General features: G+C 37.9%; 1 protein-coding gene across 4 annotated transcripts; it reads left to right on the top strand.

The window, feature by feature from the left end:
* The first annotated feature begins 23,390 nt into the window (after positions 1–23,390).
* On the top strand, positions 23,391–25,247 carry LOC133082161 (spindlin-2). Of its 4 annotated transcripts, none has more exons than XM_061178622.1 (2): positions 23,391–23,681; positions 24,370–25,247. In XM_061178622.1, exon 2 carries the CDS (start codon positions 24,372–24,374, stop codon positions 25,143–25,145), a length of 774 nt encoding a protein of 257 aa, XP_061034605.1. In that variant the 5' UTR covers positions 23,391–23,681; positions 24,370–24,371; the 3' UTR covers positions 25,146–25,247. The 4 variants fall into 4 exon arrangements, with proteins under 4 accessions (XP_061034605.1, XP_061034604.1, XP_061034603.1 ...); XM_061178621.1 differs by having other exon boundaries at positions 23,391–23,714; XM_061178620.1 differs by having other exon boundaries at positions 23,391–23,718.
* The last annotated feature ends 309 nt before the right edge of the window (positions 25,248–25,556 follow it).

The raw sequence follows: 25,556 nt of genomic DNA, 5'->3' as shown, positions 1-25,556 counted from the left end.
CTTTTGGGTGATAGTATAAATGTAATTGTTTTACAATATCATATTCCAAATGTTTGTCATTCGTATATAGAAATACCATTCACTTTTTTATATTGACTCTATATCCTGCAAACTTGCTAAACTCATTTATTAGTTCCAGGAGCTCTTTTGCAGATACTTTGGGATTTTCTACATGGACAATCCTTGTCAATGAACAGAGAGTTTTATGAAGTAAAAGTCAGAAAGAGAAAAACAAATATCATATATTAATGCATATATGTAGAATCTTAAAAACTGGTACAGATGAACCTATTTGTAGGGCAGGAATAGAGATGCAGATGTAGAGAATGGACATGTGGATATGGGGGGGAAGGGGAGGGTGGGATGAATTGGGGGATTAGGATCGACATATATACACTACCATGTGTAAAATTGTGGGAACTGGCTGTATAGCACACAGGAGCTCAGCTCAGTGCTCTGTGATGACCTAGATGGGTGGGATGGGGGGGTAAGGGTGGTCCAAGAGGGAGGGGATATATGTATACATATAGCTGATTCATTTCGGTATACAGCCGAAACTAACACAACATTGTAAAGCAATTATACTCTAATTTAAAAAAGGAAATCAAAGACCTAAGTAAATGTAGAGATACATCTTGATCATGGATTTGAATACTAATAGTGTTAGGATATTCAATTCTTCATAGTTTAATCTACAGATTGAGCAAAATCCATCAAGATTTTTGTAGATATCAACAAGTCTGTTATAAAATTTACATAGAAAGACAAAGTAACTAAAATAGTCAAACAAGTGTGTAAAAAGAAAAAATAATAATAACATTTAAGGAGTCACACTGATTTCTAGACTTATTCTAAAGCTCTATAATCAAAAGACTGGGTTTTTACAAAAAAATCGGAACTATGTGAGGTGATGGATGTGCTAATTGACATGAATGTAGTTAATCACTTCATAATGTATGTGACTATTAGAACATTACATTGGACACCTTTAAAAAATCACGTTGCACATGTACCATGCTTTAGTCAATCATATTTTAATAAGGCTGGGAAAATGAGTTGGTTGCTAGTGAAAAGTTAGAAAACTTGTTCAATGGAACAATATGGAAATGGCCAAAATAGATGCACACAAATATAATCAACTGATTTTTGAAAAAGGGACAAAAGCAATTCAATGAAGAATGGAGAGTCTTTTTAACAAATGGTGCTGAAAAACTAGACAACCATATGCAAAATAGAACCTCATCACATGCCTTATACCTTAAACAAAAGTTAACTCAAAATGGGTCATAGACCTAAATATAAAATGTAAAATTCTAAAACTTATAGAAGAAAACATTGGAGAAAATCTACCTTGGTTTGACAAAGAGTTTTAGATATAAAACCAAAAACACAATCCATAAAAGAAAAAAATTAATTGGACTTCATTATAATTAAAAACTTCTGCTCTTCGAAGAACACTTAAAAGAGACGGAAAGGACAAGCCACAAACAGGGAGAAAAATATTTACAAATCACATAGATAAAAACTCTCAAAACTACAATGAGAAAACACAAACCTAGTATTTAAAAAGGGAAATATTCAGACAAGACACTTTACGAAAGAAAATATAACAATGACAAATAAACTTATGGAAAAGATATTCACCATTATTAATCATTAGGGAAATACAAAAATTAAAACCACAATGAACCTGGTCATTGCACACTTATGAATGTGGTTAAAATAAGAAATTCTGACAATACCAAATGCTGATGAGGATGCAGACCAAATGAAACTCTTGTACTTTGCTGGTAGGGATGCAAAATGATAAAGCTACTTTGGAAAACTTCATAAGCTATTTTTTATGCAGTTAAATACACACTTACCATACAACACATCAACCCCACTCCTATCTATTTACCCAAGTAAAAAAACAAAAACAAAAACAAAAAGTAATATCCACAAAAAAAACCCTGCACTCAAATATTTATAACAGATTTATTCCTAAATGCCAACAACTGGAAATAACTCAAATGCCCATCAAAATGTAAATGAATAAACAAACTGTGATATATCCATATGATGGAATACTACTCAGAAATAAAAGGAATGAACTACTGATTCACATATATCATGAATCAAACTTAAGTATATTTTGCTAAGTGAAAGAAGCCAGACCCCAAATGCTACATAATGTATGATTCTGTTTACAAAGACATTCTGGAAAAGGTAAAGAATATAGGGACGAGTGGTTGCCAGTGACTGGGAGTGAGAAAAGGTGTTGATTACAAAGAGACAATATGAAGAAAATTTTAAACGTGGTGGAACTGTTCTGTGTGGTACTATGATAATGGACATATTTCATGCATTTGTCAAACTCTTAAAACTGTACAACAAGAAGAAAAAATTTTACTATATGGAAACTGAAATAAAACAACAACTAGAATATCACGAGAACCAAAGACACAGACAGAGACAAATGCATCCAACTATATTACAAATGAATGCCATAAGCACACTGAAAGGGATGGGGAAGAAAAGTGACTTTGTAATTAAGTGACTTTTTGGAAAATAATCTTATCTGATAGTGAGGCTAGAGAGAAAGAGAACTGTACAATAACACCAACATTGTATTTAAATTGGTAAGTTGGGAGGGGAGAGGAGTAGATGGCGGAAGAGTAAGATGCAGAGATCACCTTCCTCCCCACAGATACATCAGAAATACATCTACACATGGAACTGCTCCTATAGAACACCCCCTGAACGCTGGCAGAAGACTTCATACCTCCCAAAAGGCAAGAAACTCCCCACGTACCTGGGTAGGGCAAAAGAAAAAAGAAAAAACAGAGACAAAAGAATAGGGACAGGGCCTGCACCAGTGGGAGGGAGCTGTGAAGGAGGAAAGGTCTCCACACACTAGGAAGCCCCTTTGCAGGCAGAGACCGCGGGTGGCGGAGGGAGGAAGCTTCGGAGCCGCGGAGGAGAGAGCAGCAACAGGGGTGCAGAGGGCAGAGTGGACAGGTTCCCGCACAGAGGATTGGTGCCGACCTGCACTCACCAGCCCAAGAGGCTTGTCTGCTGACCCGGCAGGACAGGCGGTGGTTAGGAGCTGAGGCTCGGGCTTCCCTCGGATCCCAGGGAGAGGACTGGGGTTGGTGGCGTGAACAGAGCCTGAAGGGGTTAGTGCACCACAGCTAGCAGGGAGGGAGACCTGGAAAAAGTCTGGAGCAGCCAAAGAGGCAAGAGACATTTTCTTGCCTCTTAGTTTCCTGGTGCGCGAGGAGAGGGGATTCAGAGCACCGCCTAAATGAACTCCAGAGACGGGCGTGAGCCGCGGCTATCAGCGCGGACCCCAGAGACGGACATGAAACGCTAAAGCTGCTGCTGCCGCCACCAAGAAGCCTGTGTGCGAGCACAGGTCACTATCCACACTGCCCTTCCTGGGAGCCTGTGGAACCCACCATTGCCAGTGTCCTGTGATCCAGGGACAACTTCCCCAGGAGAACGCACGGCGTGCCTCAGGCTGCTGCAACGTCATGCAGTCCTGGGCCACTGCAGGCTCGCCCCACATCCGTACCTTTCCTTCCCCCTGGCCTGAGTGAGCCAGAGCCCCCGAAGCAGCTGCTCCTTTAACCCCGTCCTGTCTGAGCGAAGAACAGACGCCCTCAGGCGACCTACACGCAGAGGTGGATCCAAATCCAAAGCTGAAACCCGGGAGCTGTGCAAACAAAGAAGAGAAAGGGAAATTTCTCCCAGAGGCCTCAGAAGCAACGGATAAAAGCTCCACAAACAACTTGATGTACCTGCGTCTGTGCAATACCTGAATAGACAAGGTATCATCCCAAATTGAGGAGGTGGACTTTGGGAGCAAGATATATTATTTTTTCCCCTTTTCCTCTTTCTGGGAGTGTGTATGTGTATGCTTCTGTGTGAGATTTTGTCTGTATAGCTTTGCTTTCACCATTTGTCTTAGGGTGCTGTCCATCCATTTTTTTTTGTTTCTTTGTTTGTTTTTTTACTTTAAATTTTTTTTCTCTTTTTTTCTTAATACTTTTTATTTTTTTATTTTAATAACTTTATTTTTTTATCTTACTTTATTTTATTTTTTCCTCTTTTTTTTTTCTATTTTTTCTCCCTTTCATTCTGAGCTGTGTGGATGAAAGGCTCTTGGTGCTCCAGCGAGGCTTCAGGGCTGTGCCTCTGAGGTGGGAGAGCCAACTTCAGGACACTGGTCCACAAGAGACCTCCCAGCTCCACGTAATAAAAAAAGGACAAAAATCTCCCAGAGATCTCCATCTCAACACCAAGACGCAGTTTCACTCAACCACCAACAAGCTATAGTGTGGGACACACTATGCCAGACAAATAGCAAGACAGGAACACAGCCCCAACCATTAGCAGAGAGGCTGCCTAATATCATAGTACGGCCAAAGATACCCCAAAACACACCACAAGACGTGGACATGCCCACCAGAAAGACAAGATCCAGCCTCATCCACCAGAACACAGGCACTAGTCCCCTCCACCAGGAAGCCTACACAACCCACTGAACCAACCTTAGCCACTGAGGACAGGTATCAAAAACAACAGGAACTAAGAACCAGGAGCCTGCAAAAAGGAAAACCCAAACATAGTAAGATAAGCAAAATGAGAAGACAGAAAAACACACAGCAGATAAAGGAACAAGGTAAAAACACACCACACCTAACAAATGAAGAGGAAATAGGCAGTCTACCTGAAAAAGAATTTAGAAAAATGATAGTAAAGATGATCCAAAATCTTGCAAATAGAATAGACGAAATGCAAGAAACATTTAACAAGGATCTAGAAGAACTAAAGAGGAACCAAGCAATGATGAACAACACAATAAATGAAATTAAAAATACTCTACAAGGGATCAATAGCAGAATAACTGAGGCAGAAGAATGGATAAGTGACCTGGAAGATAAAACAGTGGAAAAAACTACTGCAGAGCAGAATAAAGATAAAAGAATGAAAAGAACTGAGGACAGACTCAGAGACCTCTGGGACAACATTAAACATACCAACATTCTAATTATAGGGGTCCCAGAAAAAGAGAAAAAGAAAGGGATTGAGAAAATATTTGAAGAGAGTATAGTTGAAAACTTCCCTAATATGGGAAAGGAAATAGTTAAGTCCTGGAAGCACAGAGAGTCCCATACAGGATAAATCCAAGGAGAAACACGACAAGACACATATTAATCAAACTATCAAAAATTAAATATTAAGAAAACATATTAAAAGCAGGAAGGGAAAAACAACAAATAACACATAAGGGAACCTCCATAACGTGAACAGCTGATCTTTCAGCAGAAACTCTGCAAGCCAGAAGGGAGTGGCAGAACATATTCAAGTGATGAAGCAGAAAAACCTACAACAAAGATTACTCTACCCAGCAAGGAACTCATTCAGATTTGATGGAGAAATTAAAACCTTTACAGACAAGCAAAAGCTGAGAGAGTTCAGCACCACCAAACCAGCTTTACAACAAATGCTAAACGAACTTCTCTAGGCAGGAAACACAAGAGAAGTAAAACACCTACAATAACAAACCCAAAACATTTAAGAAAATGGGAATAGGAACATACATATGGGTAATTACCTTAAATGTAAATGGATTAAATGCTCCCACCAAAAGACATAGACTGGCTGAATGGATACAAAACAAGACCCATATATATGCTGTCTACAAGAGACCCACTTCAGACCTAGGGACACATACAGACTGAAAGTGAGGGGATGGAAAAAGATATTCCATGCAAATGGAAATCAAAGAAAGCTGGAGTAGCAATTCTCATATCAGACAAAATAGACTTTAAAATAAAGACTATTACAAGAGACAAAGAAGGACACTATATAATGATCAAGGGATCGATCCAAGAAGAAGATATAACAATTGTAAATATTTATGCAACCAACATAGGAGCACCTCAATACATAAAGCAAATACTAACAGCCATAAAAGGGGAAATCGACAGTAACACAATCATAGTAGGGGACTTTAACACCCCACTTTCACCAATGGACAGATCATCCAAAATGAAAATAAATAAGGAAACACAAGCTTTAAATGATACATTAAACAAGATGGACTTAATTGATATTTATAGGACTTTCCACCCAAAAACAACAGAATACACATTTTTCTCAAGTGCTCATGGAACACTCTCCAGGACAGATCATATCATGGGTCACAAATCAAGCCTGGTATATTTAAGAAAATTGAAATCGTATCAAGTATCTTTTCCGACGACAACACTATGAGACTAGATATCAATTACAGGAAAAGATCTGTAAAAAATACAAACACATGGAGGCTACACTACTTAACAACGAAGTGATCACTGAAGAAATCAGAGGGGAAAACAAAAATTACCTACAAACAAATGACAATGGTGACACGATGACCCAAAACCTATGGGACGCAGCAAAAGCAGTTCTAAGAGGGAAGTTTATAACAATACAAGCCTACCTCAAGAAACAGGAAACATCTCGAATAAACAACCTAACCTTGCACCTAAAGCAATTAGAGAAAGCAAAACAAAACAACCCCAAAGTGAGCAGGAGGAAAGAAATCATAAAGATCAGATCAGAAATAGATGAAAAAGAAATGAAGGAAACAATAGCAAAGATCAAAAAAATTAAAAGCTGGTTCTTTGAGAAGATAAACAAAATTGATAAACCAATAGCTAGACTCATCAAGAAAAAAAGGGAGAAGACTCAAATCAATAGAATTAGAAAAGACATAGGAGAAGTAACAACTGACACTGCAGAAATACAAACGATCATGAGAGATTACTACAAGCAACTCTATGCCAATAAATTGGACAAACTGGAAGAAATGGACAAATTCGTAGAAATGCACAACCTGCCGAGACTGAACCAGGAAGAAATAGAAAATATGAACAGACGAATCACAAGCACTGAAATTGAAACTGTGATTAAAAATCTTCCAACAAACAAAAGCCCAGGGCCAGAAGCCTTCACAGGTGAATTCTAACAAACATTTAGAGAAGAGCTAACATCTATCCTTCTTAAACTCTTCCAAAATATTGCAGAGGGAGAAACACTCCTCAACTCATTCTACGAGGCCACCATCACCCTGATACCAAAACCTGACAAAGATGTCACAAAGAAAACAACTACAGGCCAATATCACTGATGAACATAGATAAAAAAAATCCTCAACAAAATACTAGCAAACAGAATCCAACAGCACATTAAAAGGATCATACACCATGATCAAGTGGGGTTTATTCCAGGAATGCAAGGATTCTTCAATATACGCAAATACATCAACGTGATACACCATATTAACAAATTGAAGAAGAAAAAACATATGATCATCTCAATAGATGCAGAGAAAGCTTTCAACAATATTCAACACCCATTTATGATAAAGCCCTGCAGAAAGTAGGCATAGAGGGAAATTTCCTTAACATAATAAAGACTATATATGACAAACCCACAGCCAACCTCGTCCTCAAGGATGAAAAACTGAAACCATTTCCACTAAGATCAGGAAAAAGACAAGGTTGCTCACTCACACCACTATTATTCAACATAGTTTTGGAAGTGTTAGCCACAGCAATAAGAGAAGAAAAAGAAATAAAAGGAATCCATATCAGAAAAGAAGAAGTAAAGCTGTCACTGTTTACAGATGACATGACACTATACATAGGGAATCCTAAAGATGCTACCAGAAAACTACTAGACCTAATCAATGAATTTGGTAAAGTAGCAGGATACAAAATTAATGCACAGAAATCTCTTGCATTCCTATACACTAATGACGAAACATCTGAAATTGAAATTAAGAAGACACGCCCATTTACCATTGCAACCAAAAGAATAAAATATCTAGGAATAAACCTACCTAAGGAGACAAAAGTCCTGTATGCAGAAAATTATAAGACATTGATGAAAGAAATTAAAGCTGATACACATAGACAGACAGATATACCGTGTTCTTGGATTGGAAGAATCAACATTGTGAAAATGACTCTACTACCCAAAGCAATCTACAGATTCAATGCAATCCCTATCAAACTACCACTGGCATGTTTCACAGAACTAGAACAAAAAATTTCACAATTTGTATGGAAACACAAAAGACCCCGAATAGCCAAAGCAATCTTGAGAAAGAAAAACGGAGCTGGAGGAATCAGGCTCCCTGACTTCAGACTATATTACAAAGCTACAGTAATCAAGACAGTATGGTACTGGCCCAAAAACAGAAATATAGATCAATGGAACAGGATTGAAAGCCCAGAGATAAACCCACGCACATATGGTCACCTTCTCTTTGATAAAGGAGGCGAGCATATACAGTGGAGAAAAGACAGCCTCTTCAATAAGTGGTGCTGGGAAAACTGGACAGCTACATGTAAAGTATGAAATTAGAACAATCCCTAACACCATACACAAAAATAAACTCAAAATGGATTAAAGACCTAAATGTAAGGCCAGGCACTATCAAACTCTTAGAGGAAAACATAGGCAGAACACTCTATGACATAAATCACAGCAAGATCCTATTTGACACACCTCCTAGAGAAATGGAAATAAAAACAGAAATAAACAAATGAGACCTAATGAAACTTGAAAGCTTTTGCACAGCAAAGGAAACCATAAACAAGAGGAAAAGACAACCCTCAGAATGGGAGAAAATATTTGCATATGAAGCAACTGACAAAGGATTAATCTCCAAGATTTACAAGCAGCTCATGCAGTTCAATAACAAAGAAACAAAAAACCCAATCCAAAAATGGACAGAAGACCTAAATAGACATTTCTCCCAAGAAGATATACAGATTGCCAACAGACACATGAAAGAATGCTCAACCTCATTAATCATTAGAGAAATGCAAATCAAAACTACAAGGAGATATCATCTCACACCGGTCAGAATGGCCATCATCAAAAAATCTAGAAACAATAAATGCTGGAGAGGGTGTGGAGAAAAGGGAACACTCTTGCACTGTTGGTGAGAATATAAATTGACACAGCTACTATGGAGAACAGTATGGAGGTTCCTTAAATAACTAAAAAATAGAACTACCATACGACCCAGCCATCCCACTACTGGGCCTATACACTGAGAAAACCATAATTCAAAAAGAGTCATGTACTAAAATGTTTACTGCAGCTCTATTTACAATAGACAGGACATGGAAGCAACCTAAATGTCCATCATCGGATGAATGGATAAAGAAGAAGTGGCACATATATACAATGGAATATTACTCAGCCATAAAAAGAAATGAAATGGAGTTATTTGTAGTGAGGTGGATGGAGTTAGAGTCTATCATACAGAGTGAAGTAAGTCAGAAAGAGAAAAACAAATACAGTATGCTAACACATATATACGGAATCTAAAAAAGAAAAATGGTCATGAAGAACCTAGTGACAAGATGGGAATAAAGACACAGACCTACTAGAGAATGGACTTGAGGATATGGGGAGGGGGAAAGGTAAGATGTGACAATGTGAGAGAGTGGCATGGACATATATACACTACCAAACGTAAAATAGGTACCTAGTGGGAAGCAACCGCTTAGCACAGGGAGATCAGCTCTGTGCTTTTTGACCACCTAGAGTGGCGGGATATGGAGGGTGGGAGGGAGGTAGATGCAAGAGGGAAGAGATATGGGAACATAAGTATATGTATAACTGATTCACTTTGTTATAAAGCAGAAAATAACACACCGTGGTAAAGCAATTATACTCCAATAAAGATGTTAAAAAAAATAAAAATTAAAAACGCATGGAGGCTAAACAATACAGTATTTAATAAGAAAGTGATCACTGAAGAAATCAAAGGGGAAATCAAAAAATACTTAAAAATAAATGACAATGGGGAAACGATGACCTAAAACCTATGGGATGCAGGAAAAGCAGTTCTAAGAGGGAAGTTTATAGCAATACAATTCTACCTTAAGAAACAGGAAACATCTCAAATAAACAACCTATACTTGCACCTAAAGCAATTAGAGAAATAAGAACAAAAAACCCCAAAGTTAGCACAAGGAAAGAAATCATAAAGTTCAGATCAGAAATAAATGAATAAGAAATGAAGGAAATGATAGCAACGATCAATAAAACTAAAAGCTGGTTCTTTGAGAAGATAAACAAAATTGATAAAACATTAGCCAGACTCATCAGGAAGAAAAGGGAGAAGACTCAAATCAATAGAATTAGAAATAAAAAGGAGAAGTAACAACTGACACTGCAGAAATACAAACGATCATGAGAGATTACTACAAGCAACTCTATGCCAATAAAACGGATAACCTGGACGAAATGGACAAATTCTTTGAAATGCACAACCTGCCAAGACTGATCCAGGAAGAAATAGAAAATATGAACTGACCAATCAGAAGCATTGAAATTGAAACTGTGATTAAAAATCTTCCGACAAACAAAAGCCCTGGACCAGATGGCTTCACAGGCGAATTCTATCAAACGTTTAGAGAAGAGCTAACACCAATCCTTCTCAAGCTCTTCCAAAATACTTCAGAGGGAGGAACACTCCCCAAAACATTCTACGAGGCCACCATCACTCTGATACCAAAACCACACAAAGATGTTAAAAAGAATGAAAACTACAGGCCAATATCACTGATGAACATAGATGCAAAATCCTCAACAAAATACTAACAAACAGAATCCAACAGCACATTTAGAGGATCATACACCATGATCAAGTTGGGTTTATTCCGGTAATGCAAGGATTCTTCAATATACGCAAATCAATCAACGTGATACACCATATTAACAAATGGAAGGAGAAAAACCATATGATCATCTCAATAGATGCAGATAAAGCATTCAACAAAATTCAACACCCATTTATGATAAAAGCCCTGCAAAAAGTAGGCATAGAGGGAATTTTCCTCAACATAATAAAGGCCACATATGACAAATCCACAGCCAACATCGTCCTCAATGGTGAAAAACTGAAACCATTTTCACTAAGATCAGGAACAAGACAAGGTTGCCCACTCTCACCACTATTATTCAACATAGTTTTGGAAGTTTTAGCCACAGCAATCAGAGAAGAGAAAGAAATAAAAGGAATCCAAATCAGAAAAGAAGAAGTAAAGCTGTCACTTTTTGCAGATGACATGATACTATACATAGAGAATCCTAAAGATGGTACCATAAAACTGCTAGAGCTAATCAATGAATTTGGTAAAGTAGCAGGATACAAAATTAATGCACAGAAATCTCTGGCATTCCTATACACTAATGCTGAAAAATCTGAAAGTGAAATTAAGAAAACACTCCCATTTACCATTGCAACAAATGGAATAAAGTATCTAGGAATAAACCTACCTAAGGAGACAAAAGACCTGTATGCAGAAAATTATAAGACACTGATGAAAGAAATTAAAGATGATACAAATAGATGGAGAGATATACCACCTTCTTGGATTGGAAGAATCAACATTGTGAAAATGACTCTACTACCCAAAGCAATCTACCGATTCAATGCAATCCCTATCAAACTACCAATGGCATTTTTCACAGAACTAGAACAAAAATTTCACAATTATATGGAAACTCAAAAGACCCCGAATAGCCAAAGCAATCTTGAGAATGAAAAATGGAGTTGGAGGAATCAGGTTCCCTGACTTCAGACTATAGTGCAAAGCTACAGTAATCAAGGCAGTATGGTACTGGCACAAAAGGAGAAATATAGATCAATGGAACAGGATAGAAAGCCCAGAGATAAACCCACGCACATATGGTCACCGTATATTTGATAAAGGAGGCAAGCATATACAGTGGAGAAAAGACAGCCTCTTCAATAAGTGTTGCTGGGAAAACTGGACAGGTACATGTAAAAGTATGAAATTAGAACACTCCCTAACACCATACACAAAAATGAACTCAAAATGGATTAAAGACCTAAATGTAAGGCCAGGCACTATCATAGTCTTAGAGGAAAACATAGGCAGAACACTCTATGACATAAATCACAGCAAGACCCTTTTTGACCCACCTCCTAGAGAAATGGAAATAAAAACAAAAATAAACAAATGGGACCTAATGATACTTAAAAGCATTTGCACAACAAAGGAAACCATAAACAAGACCAAAAGACAACCCTCAGAATGAGAGAAAATATTTGCAAGTGAAGCAACTGACAATGGATTAATCTCCAAAATTTACAACAGCTCATGCAGCTCAATAACAAAATAACAAACAACCCAATCCAAAAATGGGCAGAAGACCTAAATAGACATTTCTCCAAAGAAGATATACAGATTGCCAACAAACACATGAAAGAATGCTCAACATCATTAATCATTAGAGAAATGCAAATCAAAACTACAATGAGATATCATCTCACACCGGTCAGAATGGCCATCATCCAAAAATCTACAAACAATAAATGCTGGAGAGGGTGTGGAGAAAAGGGAACCCTCTTGCACTGTTGGTGGGAATGTAAATTGATACAGCCACTATGGAGAACAGTATGGAGGTTCCTTAAAAAACTACAAATAGAACTACCATACGACCCAGCAATCCCACTACTGGGCATATACCCTGAGAAAACCATAATTCAGAAAGAGTCATGTACCAAAATATTCATTGCAGCTCTGTTTACAATAGCCAGGACAGGGAAGCAACCTAGGTGTCCATCATCGGATGAATGGATAAAGAATATGTGGCACATATATACAATGGAATATTACTCAGCCATAAAAAGAAATGAAATGGAGGTATTTGTAGTGAGGTGGATGGAGTTAGAGTCTGTCATACAGAGTTAAGTAAGTCAGAAAGAGAAAAACAAATACAATATGCTTACACATATATATGGAATCTAAGGGGGGAAAAATGGTCATGAAGAACCTAGTGGTAAGACGGGAATAAAGACACAGATCTACTAGAGAATGGACTTGAGGGTATGGGGAGGGGGAATGGTAAGCTGTGACAAAGTGAGAGAGTGGCATGGACCTATATACACTACCAAACGTATAATAGATAGCTACTGGGAAGCAGCCGCATAGCACAGGGAGATCAGCTCGGGGCTTTGTGATCACCTAGAGTGGTGGGATAGGGAGGGTGGGAGGGAGGGAGATGCAAGAGGGAAGAGATATGGGAACATATGTATATGTATAACTGATTCACTTTGTTATAAAGCAGAAACTAACACACCATTGTAAAGCAATTATACTCCAATAACGATGTTAAAAAAAATTGGTAAGTTGGTAAATTTGTTTCTTACATGGGCATAGATTAGAAATCCTGAAATTACTTTACATGTGGAACAGGTTGAACAAGTACTATATTGCATGTAATGGGACCCAGGTTTCCCACTGCTGGATAAGGAAGTAACAAATAAGCAAATAAGGAATAATGGAGTAAACCCTGTCGTCAAAAGAATACAAGAATCAACCTGAACATGTTCCCAATTGTCACAGTGGGCAAAATTTGAGCAATAAAATAAATATGGTATTTAATTATTACCCAGATAATTCAATAAATACCTGAGTCCATACTGATATCAATAAATGTTTGAATAAGTAAATAAATTGGAGAGAAAAAAAACCTCTCTCAAGAACTATGAAGTGTTCAACATTTTAACCTACTTATTACTGTGACAGATGTTGTTATGCTCACCAATACTGGTTTTTCTCCTCTTTTTCTTGAGTTTTTAGCTAATTTGAATTTGCTAAATCCCTTCCAGTAGGATTTGGACTTTGAGTTCTGGCCATATGGAATTTTGGTAGAAATGATAGGTACAATTTAAAGCACTACCCCATAAATTTCTAGAACTATGCCATCCAGTATAATTGTCTTTAGCCACATTTGTCTATCTAGCACTTAAAAAATGGATAGTGTGAATTGAGATGTGCTGTAAGTGTGCAACATACACACTAGATTCTGAAGACTTTGTATAAAAAATAAATTTAACTATCTCATTAATAATCTTTATATTGATTGTAAGTTGAAGTTATAATTTTAGGAGCATGTTGGGTAAAGTGCATTACTAAAATTAGTTTTTACCTATTTTCTTTCACTTTTTAATGAGATAATTGATCAATTTTAAAATATACATGTATCTGAAGTCAGGGAGCCTGATTCCTCCAGCTTCGTTTTTCTTTCTCAAGATTGCTTTGGCTCTTCAGGCTCTTTTGTGTTTCCATACAAATTGTGAAATTTTTCCTTCTAGTTCTGTGAAAAATGTTAGTGGTAGTTTGATAGGGATTGCATTGAATCTGTAGATTGCTTTGGGTAAGAGTCATTTTCACAATGTTGATTCTTCCAATCCAAGAATGTGGTACATCTTTCCATCTGTTTGTATCATCTTTAATTTCTCTCATCAGTGACTTATAATTTTCTGCATACAGGTCTTTTGTCTCCTTAGGTAGGTTTATTCCTAGATATTTTATTCTTTTTGTTGCAATGGTAAATGGGAGTGTTTCCTTAATTTCTCTTTCACATTTTTCATCATTAGTGTATAGGAATGCAAGAGATTTCTGTGCATTAATTTTGTATCCTGCTACTTTACCAAATTCATCGATTAGCTCTAGTAGTTTTCTGGCAGCATCTTTAGGATTCTCTATGAAGAGTGTTATGTCATCTAAAAACAGTGACAGCATTAATTCTTCTTTCCAATTGGGATTTCTTTTATTTCTTTCTCTTCTCTGATTGCTGTGGCTAAAACTTCCAAAACTATGTTGAATAATAGTGGTGAGAGTGGGCAACCTTGTCTTGTTCCTGATCTTAGTGGAAATGGTTTCAGCTTTTCACCATTGAGGACGATATTGGCTGTGGGTTTGTCATATATGGCCTTTATTATGTTGAGGTAAGTTCTCTCTGTGCCTACTTTCTGGAGAGTTTTTATCATAAATGGGTGTTGAATTTTGTCAAAAGCTTTCTCTGCATCTATTGAGATGATCATATGGCTATACTACAAAGCTACAGTAATCAAGACAGTATGGTACTAGCACAAAAACAGAAATATAGATCAACGGAACAGGATAGAAAGCCCAGAGGTAAACCCACGCACATATGTTCACCTTATCTTTGATAATGAAGGCAAGAATATACAGTGGAGAAAAGACTGCCTCTTCAATAACTGGTGCTGGGAAAACTGGACAGCTACATATAAAGAATGAAATTAGAACACTCCCTAACACCATACAAAAATAAACTCAAAATGGATTAAAGACCTAAATGTAAGGCCAGACACTATCAAACTCTTAGAGGAAAACATAGATGGAACACTCTATGACATAAATCACAGCAAGACCCTTTTTAACCCACCTTCTAGAGAAATGGAAATAAAAACAAAAATAAATAAATGGGACCTAATGAAACATAAAAGCTTTTGCACAGCAAAGGAAACCAGAAACAAAATGAAAAGGCAACCCACAGAATGGGAGAAAATATTTGCAAATGAAGCAACTGACAAAGGATTAATCTCCAAAATTTACAAGCAGCTCATGCAGCTCAATAACAAAAAACAAACAACCCAATCCAAAAATGAGCAGAAGACCTGAATAGACATTTCTCCAAAGAAGATATACAGATTGCCAACAAACACATGAAAGAATGCTCAACATCATTAACCATTAGACAAATGCAAATCAAAACTACAATGAGATATCATCTCACACCAGTCAGAATGCCCATCATCAAAAAATCAACAAACAGTAAATGCTGTAGAGGGTGTGGAGAAAAGGGTACCCTCTTGCACTATTGGTGGGATTGTAAATTGATACAGCCACTATGGAGAACAGAATGGACGTTCCTTACAAAACTAAAAATAGAACTACCATACGACCCAGCAATCCCACTACTGGACATATACCCTGAGAAAACCATAATTCAAAAAGAGTCATGTACCACAATGTTCATTGCAGCCCTATTTACAATAGCCAGGACATGGAAGCAACCTAAGCGTCCATCAACAGATGAATGGATAAAGAAGATGTGGCACATATATACAATGGAATATTACTCAGCCATAAAAAGAAACGAAATGGAGTTATTTGTAGTGAGGTGGATGGACCTAGAGTCTGTCATACAGAGTGAAGTAAGTCAGAAAGAGAAAAACAAATACCATAGGCTAACAAATATATATGGAATCTAAGAAAAAAAAAAAGTTCATGAAGAACCTACGGGCAAGACGGGAATAAAGACACAAACCTACTACAGAATGGACTTGAGGATATGGGGAGGGGGAAGGGTAAGTTATGACAAAGTGCGAGAGTGGCATGGACATATATGCACTACCAAACGTAAAATAGGTAGCTAGAGGGAAGCAGCCGCATAGCACAGGGAGATCAGCTCGGTGCTTTTGACCTCCTAGTGGGGTGGGTTTGGGAGGGTGGGAGGGAGTGAGACACAAGAGGGAAGAGATATGGGAACATATGTATATGTATAACTGATTCACTTTGTTATAAAGCAGGAACAAACACACCATTGTAAAGCAATTATACTGCAATAAAGATGTTAAAAAAAAAAAAAAGAGTCATGTACCAAAATGTTCATTGCAGCTCTATTTGCAGCCAGGACATTGAAGCAACCTAAGTGTCCATCAACAGATGAATGGATAAAGAAATATGGCACATATATATATAATGGAATATTACTCAGCCATAAAAAGGAACGAAACTGAGTTATTTGTAGTGAGGTGGATGGACCTAGAGACTCTCATACAGAGTGAAGCAAGTCAGAAAGAGAAAAACAAATACTGTATGCTAACACATATATATGGAATCTTAAAAAAAAAGAAAAAAAAAGGAAAAAAAATGGTCAGAAGAACCTAGGGGCAAGACGGGAGTAAAGATGCAGACCTGCTAGAGAATGGACTTGAGGATACGGGGAGGGGGAAGGGTAAGCTGGGACAAAGTGAGAGAGTGGCATAGACATATATACACTACCAAATGTAAAATAGATCGCTAGTGCAAAGCAGCCCCATAGCATAGAGAGATCAGCTCGGTGCTTTGTGACCACCTAGAGGGGTGGATAGGGAGGGTGGGAGGGAGGGAGATGCCAGAGGGAAGAGATATGGGGACATATGTATATGTGTAACTGACTCACTTTTTTATAAAGCAGAAACTAACACACCCTTGTAAAGCAATTATACTCCAATAAAGATGTTAAGAAAATAAAAGATGTGGCACTTATATACAATGGAATAGTACTCAGCCATAAAAAGAAATGAAATTGAGTTATTTGTAGTGAGTTGTATGGACCTAGAGTCTTTCGTACAGAGTGAAGTAAGTCAGAAAGAGAAAAACAAATACCGTATGCTAACACATATATATGGAATCTAAAAAAAAATTTTTTTAAATTGTCATGAAGAACCTAGGGGCAAGACGGAAATGAAGACGCAGACCTACTAGCGAATGGACTTGAGGACACGGAGAGGGGGAAGTGTAAGCTGGGAGAAAGTGAGAGTGGCATATGCATATATACACTACCAAATGTAACATAGATAGCTACTGGGAAGCAGCCGCATCACACAGGGAGCTCAGCTTGGTGCTTTGTGAGCACATAGAGGGCTGGGATATGGAGGGTGGGAGGGAAGGAGATGCAAGAGGGAAGAGATATTGGGATATATGTATATGTATAACTGATTCACTTTGTTACAAAGCAGAAACTAACACACCATTGTAAAGCAATTATACTCCAATAAAGATGTTTTAAAAAACACATATATGACTCACCCTTTTTTCTGGCTTTGTTGAGATGTAATTGACATATAAGATTGTATAAGTTAAGGTGTACAATGTAGTGAATTCATATATGTACATATTGCAAATGATTACCACAATAAAGTTTGTTAACACATTCATAACCTCACATAGTTACAACATTTTTATGTGTGTGGTGAAAACTTTTCAAATCTACTTCAGCAGCTTTCAGATATGCATACAATATTTTTAACTCTAGTTACCATGCTGTACATTAAATCCCCAGAACTTATTTATTTTTTAACTGGAAGTTTGTACACTTTGACCACCTTCACCCATTTCCCCCACTCGTCACCTCCCACCTCTCACCCCTGGCAACTGCCAATCTGTTCTCTGTTTCTTTGATTTTGTCTTTCTTAGATTCCATATATTAGTGGAATCACACAGTATTTGTCTTTTTTTAACTTATTTCACTTAGTATAATGTCCTCAAGGTCCATCCATTTTGTTGTAAATGCCAGGATTTCCTCTTTTCATAGCTGGATAGTATTCTATTGTATATCTTCATTACACATTCATCTGTTGATGGACACTTAGACTGTTTTCATTACTTGGCTATTTTGAATAATGTTACAATAAACACAGGAATGATATATTTCTCTGACAACTTGTTTTGTTCCCTTTAAATATATACCCAGAAGTGTAATAGCTAGAGTGTATGATAGTTCTATTTTTAATTTTTTGAGGAACCTCCATTGTCCATAGTGGTTATACCAATTTACATTCCCATCAACATTATACAAATGTTCCCCTTTCTCCACATCCTTGCCAGCACTTGTTATCTCTTGTGTTTTTGTTAATAAGTATTCTAACAGGTACGAGGTGATACCTCATTTTGGTTTTGATTTGCATTTCCCTGATTAGTGATGTTGAGCAGTTTTTCATGTACCTATTGGCCATTTGAAGATCTTCTTTGAAAAATGTCTGTTCAACTCCTTTGCCCACTTTTTAAATTGGATTGTGGTGTTTGTTTGTTTGTTTGTTATTGAGTTGTATGAGTTCCTTATATATTTTAGAGATTAACCCTTTATCAGATATGTGGTTTGCAAATATTTATTCCCATTCTGTAGGTTGCCTTTTCATTTTGTTGTCTGTTACTTTTATTGAGCAAATTTTTAGTTTGATGTAGTCCCACTTGACTTTTGTTTTTGCTGCTTGTGCTTTGGGTGTCATATCCAAAAAAATCATTGCCAAGACCGATGTCAAGGAAGTTTCTCCCTGTGTTTTCTTCTAGAAATTTTATGGCTTCAGGTCTCTCATTTAAGTCATTAATCCATTTTGAGTTAATTTTTATTAACAGTGTAAGATAGGGGTTCGTTTTCATTATTTCGTATGTGAATATCCAGTTTTCCAAGCACCATTTATTGAAGAGACAATCTTTTCTCCATTGAGTATTCTTGGCTCCCTTGCACATTTGACTTATCTTAATATTTCTATTAGACAGCACCACTCTAGAAAACTCTTTCTCTTTCTTTGTTTGATGGCCAGCTGGATAGAGAGGATCTGGCTGAGGATCATGAAGTCATAGAATATGGTTAGGTTTGATGAGATCAAGGTGCTTTCTTCTCTGAATTACCAATTCTAGGAAAGCTGCCCACTGACCAGAAATGCCAGCATTGTACTGTTTCACGTGTAAGAAATTATTTTTTTATATTGCACTACTAAGGTTTGGATAGTATTTGTAGAAGAAGTAAGCATATGTTAATTAGTACAAATAGTGTGAGAAAGAGTCAAGCAAAATAAAAAAGATTCGGAGCATTGAGACAAGAATTTTAAACGAAGTCCTCAATGTGGCTCTCATTGTGACTATGATGAGTAGAGAACTTAAGATAGTGAAAAAGGACATTAAATGAGAAGGAATGCAAACACAAAAGCCTGAATGTGGGAGAACATTTTGTTTGTTCAAGGAGTACCAATGATTCCAGTGTGGAAGGAGCACAGTTAGATGATAGGTTGAACCTTTTGGAATTGCTGATATTCAATCTATTCTGACCTATGAACACAGAAATTTTACATACTTCAGCATCATCAGTGAGAGTGGTAGTGTTATCAGAAAGATAACAGAGTAGGGAAAAAAGGGTTGGACCATGTATAGTCTTGTAAGAAACTCTGAGTACTTTGACTTTTCTTCTGAGTGAAATGAGGAGCCATTATAGGTTTTGTCTGATGTATGTGATCTGGGTATTAAGAAACAAGATCACAAGCAATCAGTCCAGTATAAAGCCCTTTGCAATAAACTAGTTATGAAATGAGGATGGCTAAAATTAGGATAGTAGTAGAGAAAGTGATAAAAATGGTAAGATTTTGGACAAATTTTGAAAGTAGGGCCAACATAATCATGATGAATTAAACGTGGGCTGTGAGAAAGAATGACAGTAAGTTTATAGCCTTTGCAAAGGGAAATATGGAGTTGCCATTTACTGTGATGGGGAGGTAGGTCTGCAGGTGAAGCAGGTTTAAGGGGAAATACAAGACCCTTAGTGTGAATATATTGACTTTGTTAGCCCCATGGAGAGGTCAAGTAGGTAACTGGATTTACAAATCTGGAGTACAAAGAGAGGTCAGCCGAGATATATTAATTTGAGACTTTTCAACTTCTAGATGACATTTAAAGCCATGATCCTGGATGAGATCACCAAAGGGGAGAGTGTAGATAGAGAAGGTATCTTCCTGACTGAGCCCTGGGACGCAACAACATTAAGAGATGGGAGTGATAAGGAAGAACACATTTTAAAAGACTAAGAGGTAGCCAGTGAGTTACCAGAAAAACCTGGAGAGTGTGGGATCCTTAGTGTCAGAAATAGAAGTTTTTCAAGGAAGATGGGATGATCAAAGGCCACCTATAGATAAAGTATGATAGGGATTAATAAATGAAAATTGGTGGTCATTGATGACCTAACAAGAACAGTTTTCATGGAGTCATGGGGGAATGGACAGGGGAGCCAGATTAGAGTCGGAGTAGGTTTGAGAGACAATGGAAGGAAAATATTGAAGACAATGGATAGGAAATTCTTTCAAGGAGTTTTGTTGCAAAAGGGAGTAGAAATATGAGGTGGTAGCTGAAAGGATAAATGAAATCAGAAGGGTATTTTTGAGATGGAAAAACTAACAACATGTTCTAATGGTAATATAACCCCAAAACATACTGCTTAATGCAAAAGTAAGTTGTAGAAAATATGGCATAATTTATGCTTAAAAATTCACCAATAATGCCATATTTCATCTAATTTAAGACCAAGTTTTCCCACATATTTTTAGAGAAAAAAGTAGCATCCTACTCTTTCCATTTACTTTCCTTATATTTTTCCTTTTTATTAGTTTTTCACATTTTAACATCTCTAAATGTGGCATATGTCTTTTAATTCATGGTTTATCACAGTTTAATTGGTGGTTATTTTCTTTTTTATTGGTACACAAAATAAAAGTGTCTCAAAATTAACAGTATGTTGCATTAAATAATATGCAAAATACATTTTCTATGGGTACATAAATAGAGAAGGTAAATCAGCAAGTTCATAACAGAGAACAATCTGGGGCATAGAGCAACAGCGATTGTGAATGTTGTAAATATTTATTTGCAATATTCTAATAATTTAAAAGGGGAATGGATACCAATATTTCATGTGTAAATAAAAAATACATATAAAATATGGGGAACTGGCTAACTTTAGAATCAAAAATATTAAAAAAATAAAAAAGATAAACAATTTAAAAGAAAGATATGAAGAGAAACACACAATAGGACTGAAGGACTGAATGGCAAAAAAAACACAGGAAAATAAGTTGAAACTCACTAATAATCAGAAAAATAAAACAATGGGCTACCACTCCTCACTCACTAGTTTGGCACACTCTAAAAATATGAAAATATCAAGAGTTGACTAGAATGAGGAGAAGATGGAATACCTACCATGCTGATTATACCATAATTTGGTACAAAGAATTAATGTAGGAATTTGGCAACATTTAGGAATTTTGAATTGCTTATACCTACAACTCAGTATTTCTTTTTCCAGTGTACACACTGCAGAAACTCTGGAACAAGTCCAGGAAGCTATTCATTTTATCATTATTTGTAATAATGAAATGTTGAAATGAACCAAATGACCATCGAGAGAATGGAGGTTGAATATATTGTTAAATGAATCACAAAAATGTCATATATGTATACTCTGCAATAGAGTTTGAGGGTAACAAGGAATGTTAGAGATATAATACAGAGAAATTTAAAAACAAAATATTGAGTAACAAAAGCAAGATGCAGAAAAATAACATACACATGATTAAACTTATGTTCAGAATAAAGCTCAGCCAAGTTAGATTACAAGACTTATCAGAGTTCTATTTCAGGCTTGCTTAAAAGGTCTTTTTAAGAAAAAAAAAAAAAAACATTTTCTTGAATATCTGTGAGTGGACATATACATACACTGTTAAAAGGAAGTGTTAAATAAGGTTGTTTAAGTACATGATTGGTTAGTTTTACAAAGTGTAGAGATGACGTATTCTTATCAGTTGCACAGTACATATATATACCTGGGTCATAAGGACCCAGAGCCATCTTCCAGAAATATCAGGTGTGGTCCATTGAAAGAGAATGATTCTCTTTCCCTCACAGTATGGAGTAATTAATTATCCTTCATAATGAACTTTTAAAAAATACATATGAAAAACAAAATGAATAATATCCATTTGTAAATAATATATGTATGAATATAAATATAAAGAGGGTTAGGATATGCAAAATTTGAATGATGATTGCTAGCGTTAGAGAGGAGGAAGGGAATAGGATCAGGGTTAGAGAATAAAGGAGGATTACATTTTATTGATAATATTTTATTTTATTTTAAAATGCTTCAATAAAAACAAGTAAAAATTTTAATGGAGAGTATTTAGTACTTGTAATATTGCTGTATACACTGTATTTTCAAAATACCATAAAAATGATGTTACAAAGAATTATTAAGAACTGAGTTTGCAAAATGATCCCAGATTTCTAAGAGATTTTAGAAAAAAAGGTTAGGGAAATAATGAGTGTTCATATTTTGCTTGAAGCCCTAGGGAATGAGATTTACAGTGGATTTAGGGTGGATTATTTTCTTCAAGTGAATTTTCTGAATTTTACACAGTGTCCACATTGTGCATGCAATTCTTTTGCAATCTGTGAAAAAGAAGAAAAGGAAAAAAAAAATCCTCAAGAAGTAAAGTCTGGAAATGACCAGACAATAAAAATTACCTAGATTGTGTCAAGATGGCAGACGAAGCACAAGCGCATTTCTTCTGTCCTACCTCAAATCCCTTTAAATGGCAGGAAAGGCAGGTTTCCGTATACAGAGAATAACATCCGAAGGGCACAGGGGGAAAAGAAAAGGGGAATTCTTGGAAGATGGAAAGCAGATGGGGCAGGGGCACTGAGGTGGGGGTGGGGTAGGGGTGGGGGAAACGGGGGTCCTGAACTTGAGAGTGGGGGCAAAGCAGTCGGGGTGGGGAGTTGTGGGCAAGGCAAGGCGGCTCCAGATTTTGGAAAGGGGGTAGGGGCGGGAGATAGAAACACCTCCCAGACCCAGGGCAGAGGTGGGCTTGAGAGTGGCGGGGGCGGGGAGGGTGGCAGTGTTTGGCAGGAAGGGGAGGCCTCTCTCCTGGCAGGAAGCTGCGCGACGGTAAGAGGGAGGAGACTGCGGCTGCGGCAGCGGCTTCTGGGATCCCGATGTGGCGGAGGGGCCGTCACCGCCAACAAGTAGGTGGAGGGCCCGCGAGCCCGGTGTTGGAGACACTGCCGCCATCCTTTTCTCCTGGCCTGCTGTCCTCCTAGACACGCTCGTCGCCTAAGGATCCTCCCCTCCCAGCTCTTGCAAACTCCGAACTCGTCGCCTGCTGATTCTCTTTCACCACAGGTTCACAGCGGAGGCAGCAGTGAGGTGTCCGATTTGGACACGTGAGGCCTGCGATCCCCGGAATTGGGGAGGTGGGCGCTGGACTAGAGAATCGGAGGATGCGGGTTGGTGTGTGCCAGGAGGGAAGATTGGGGTGTGTGCTGGGACAGGAGATGAGGCAGACTGACAAGGGTGATTTGGGGACGGGAGGGTGGGGGTAGGGGGAGCCGAAGAGCACCTGGATGGTATACAAAGGTGGCCCCAGAAAGAGAAATAGATTTGTTCTGGGCACCCAGCGGCAAAATGGGGATGACCAGGAAGAGATATGAAGGAGAGGTGAACAACAGGCAGAAGCCATGGGGATGGGAGGCAAAACAGATGAAGAGCAGACGGCAATGAGCAGGGGAAAAGGGGACTATGTAAGTGCAAATGGAGAGACAGGGTGGGAGCTAATAAATGGTGAATATCTGTTAGGTGTGGGGACCGCAGTATGGTAACAGGACAAGGCATTAGCCGAAGGAACCTGCTCCCTCTTGCTGGGGCCTCAACCACCAAAACCATCACCTCTCCAGCCCTCCAGCACAGCCAAATAAGTTTGAAGGGAGGACACTGTAGGCAAGCATCCAATAGTATTTTGATAGCCAGCATCCCTGCTGGACACGTGAATAACATGGGCAGTAATACATATACCTGGTGCCCAGGGAATTTGCAATGCAGAGAAAAAAATCTCACACTATAGAACACTACATGTTTCTCCCTAGCCTCTTCCTCCCCCTGCAGGTATGAAGACCCCTCACAAAAAGGCAGCTGCAGGGCAGCAAACCAGGGAAATTGTCGATGGCCACAACGGGTCTGCAAGTATGAGGAAGAAAAAGACTTCTCAAAAGAAGCAGAGAGGCAGACCTTCCTCCCAGCCCCGCAGAAACATCGTGGGCTGCAGAATTTCACACGGATGGAAGGAAAGCAATGAGAGCATCACCCAGTGGAAAGGAACCGTTCTGGATCAGGTGCCTATAAATCCTTCTCTTTATCTGGTGAAATATGATGGAATTGACTGTGTCTATGGACTGGAACTTCACAGAGATGAAAGGATTTTAAAGCTTAAAATCCTTCCTGATAAGGTGCCATTTTCTCGAGTCAGAGATGTGCACCTTGCAAACACCATAATTGGTAAAGCTGTGGAACATATGTTTGAGGGTGAACATGGTTCCAAGGATGGATGGAGGGGGATGGTCTTAGCCCAAGCACCCATCATGAAAGCCTGGTTTTATATTACCTATGAGAAAGATCCTGTCTTGTACATGTACCAGCTTTTAGATGATTATAAAGAAGGTGACCTCCATATCATGCCAGAGTCCAGTGAGTCTTCAAAAGACAGGGAGCCAGAAGGAGTTATAGATGGCCTCATAGGTAAACATGTAGAATATACCAAAGAAGATGGCTCCAAAAGGACAGGCAAAGTCATTCACCAAGTTAAAGCCAAGCCTTCTGTTTATTTCATCAAGTTTAATGATGATTTCCATATCTATGTCTATGATTTGGTGAAAAAGTCTTAACTGTTAGGGTAAACTTTATCACATGTGTGAAGACAAATGTATGATTTGGAGACACACAGAAAATGTTGCTTTTCACTGTACTGAAAGCATAGGGATCCCTAATAACCCATCATATTTGCCAGAATAACTGTTGTTTTGTCCTGAAAAATACAAATTTATGTGGCCATGACACGCTGTGTGTAAGGAATTTGTCATGTTGAAACGATTGGGTGTGTTTGGTGGATGGGGCATGAAAGGAAGGAACAGCTGTAAATTCAGGCTGTGAATAAAGTTCAGCTAGTATCATAATCAGTCATCTAAAAATGGAATAGGACTTAGCTGGTCTGGTCTAGGGAAGGGGGAGGAGAAGGAACTAGAGATGGGCTGTGGGGGAAGGGAGAAGGGGAGGTGGTTGCTTAGGAGGAGGTAGGG

Source organism: Eubalaena glacialis, chromosome X (genome assembly GCF_028564815.1).
Source record: "Eubalaena glacialis isolate mEubGla1 chromosome X, mEubGla1.1.hap2.+ XY, whole genome shotgun sequence".
In the NCBI taxonomy this organism is placed as follows: domain Eukaryota; kingdom Metazoa; phylum Chordata; class Mammalia; order Artiodactyla; family Balaenidae; genus Eubalaena; species Eubalaena glacialis.
The sequence above is the reverse complement of the archived record's forward strand: the minus strand, read 5'-3'. Positions and strand labels throughout refer to the sequence as shown.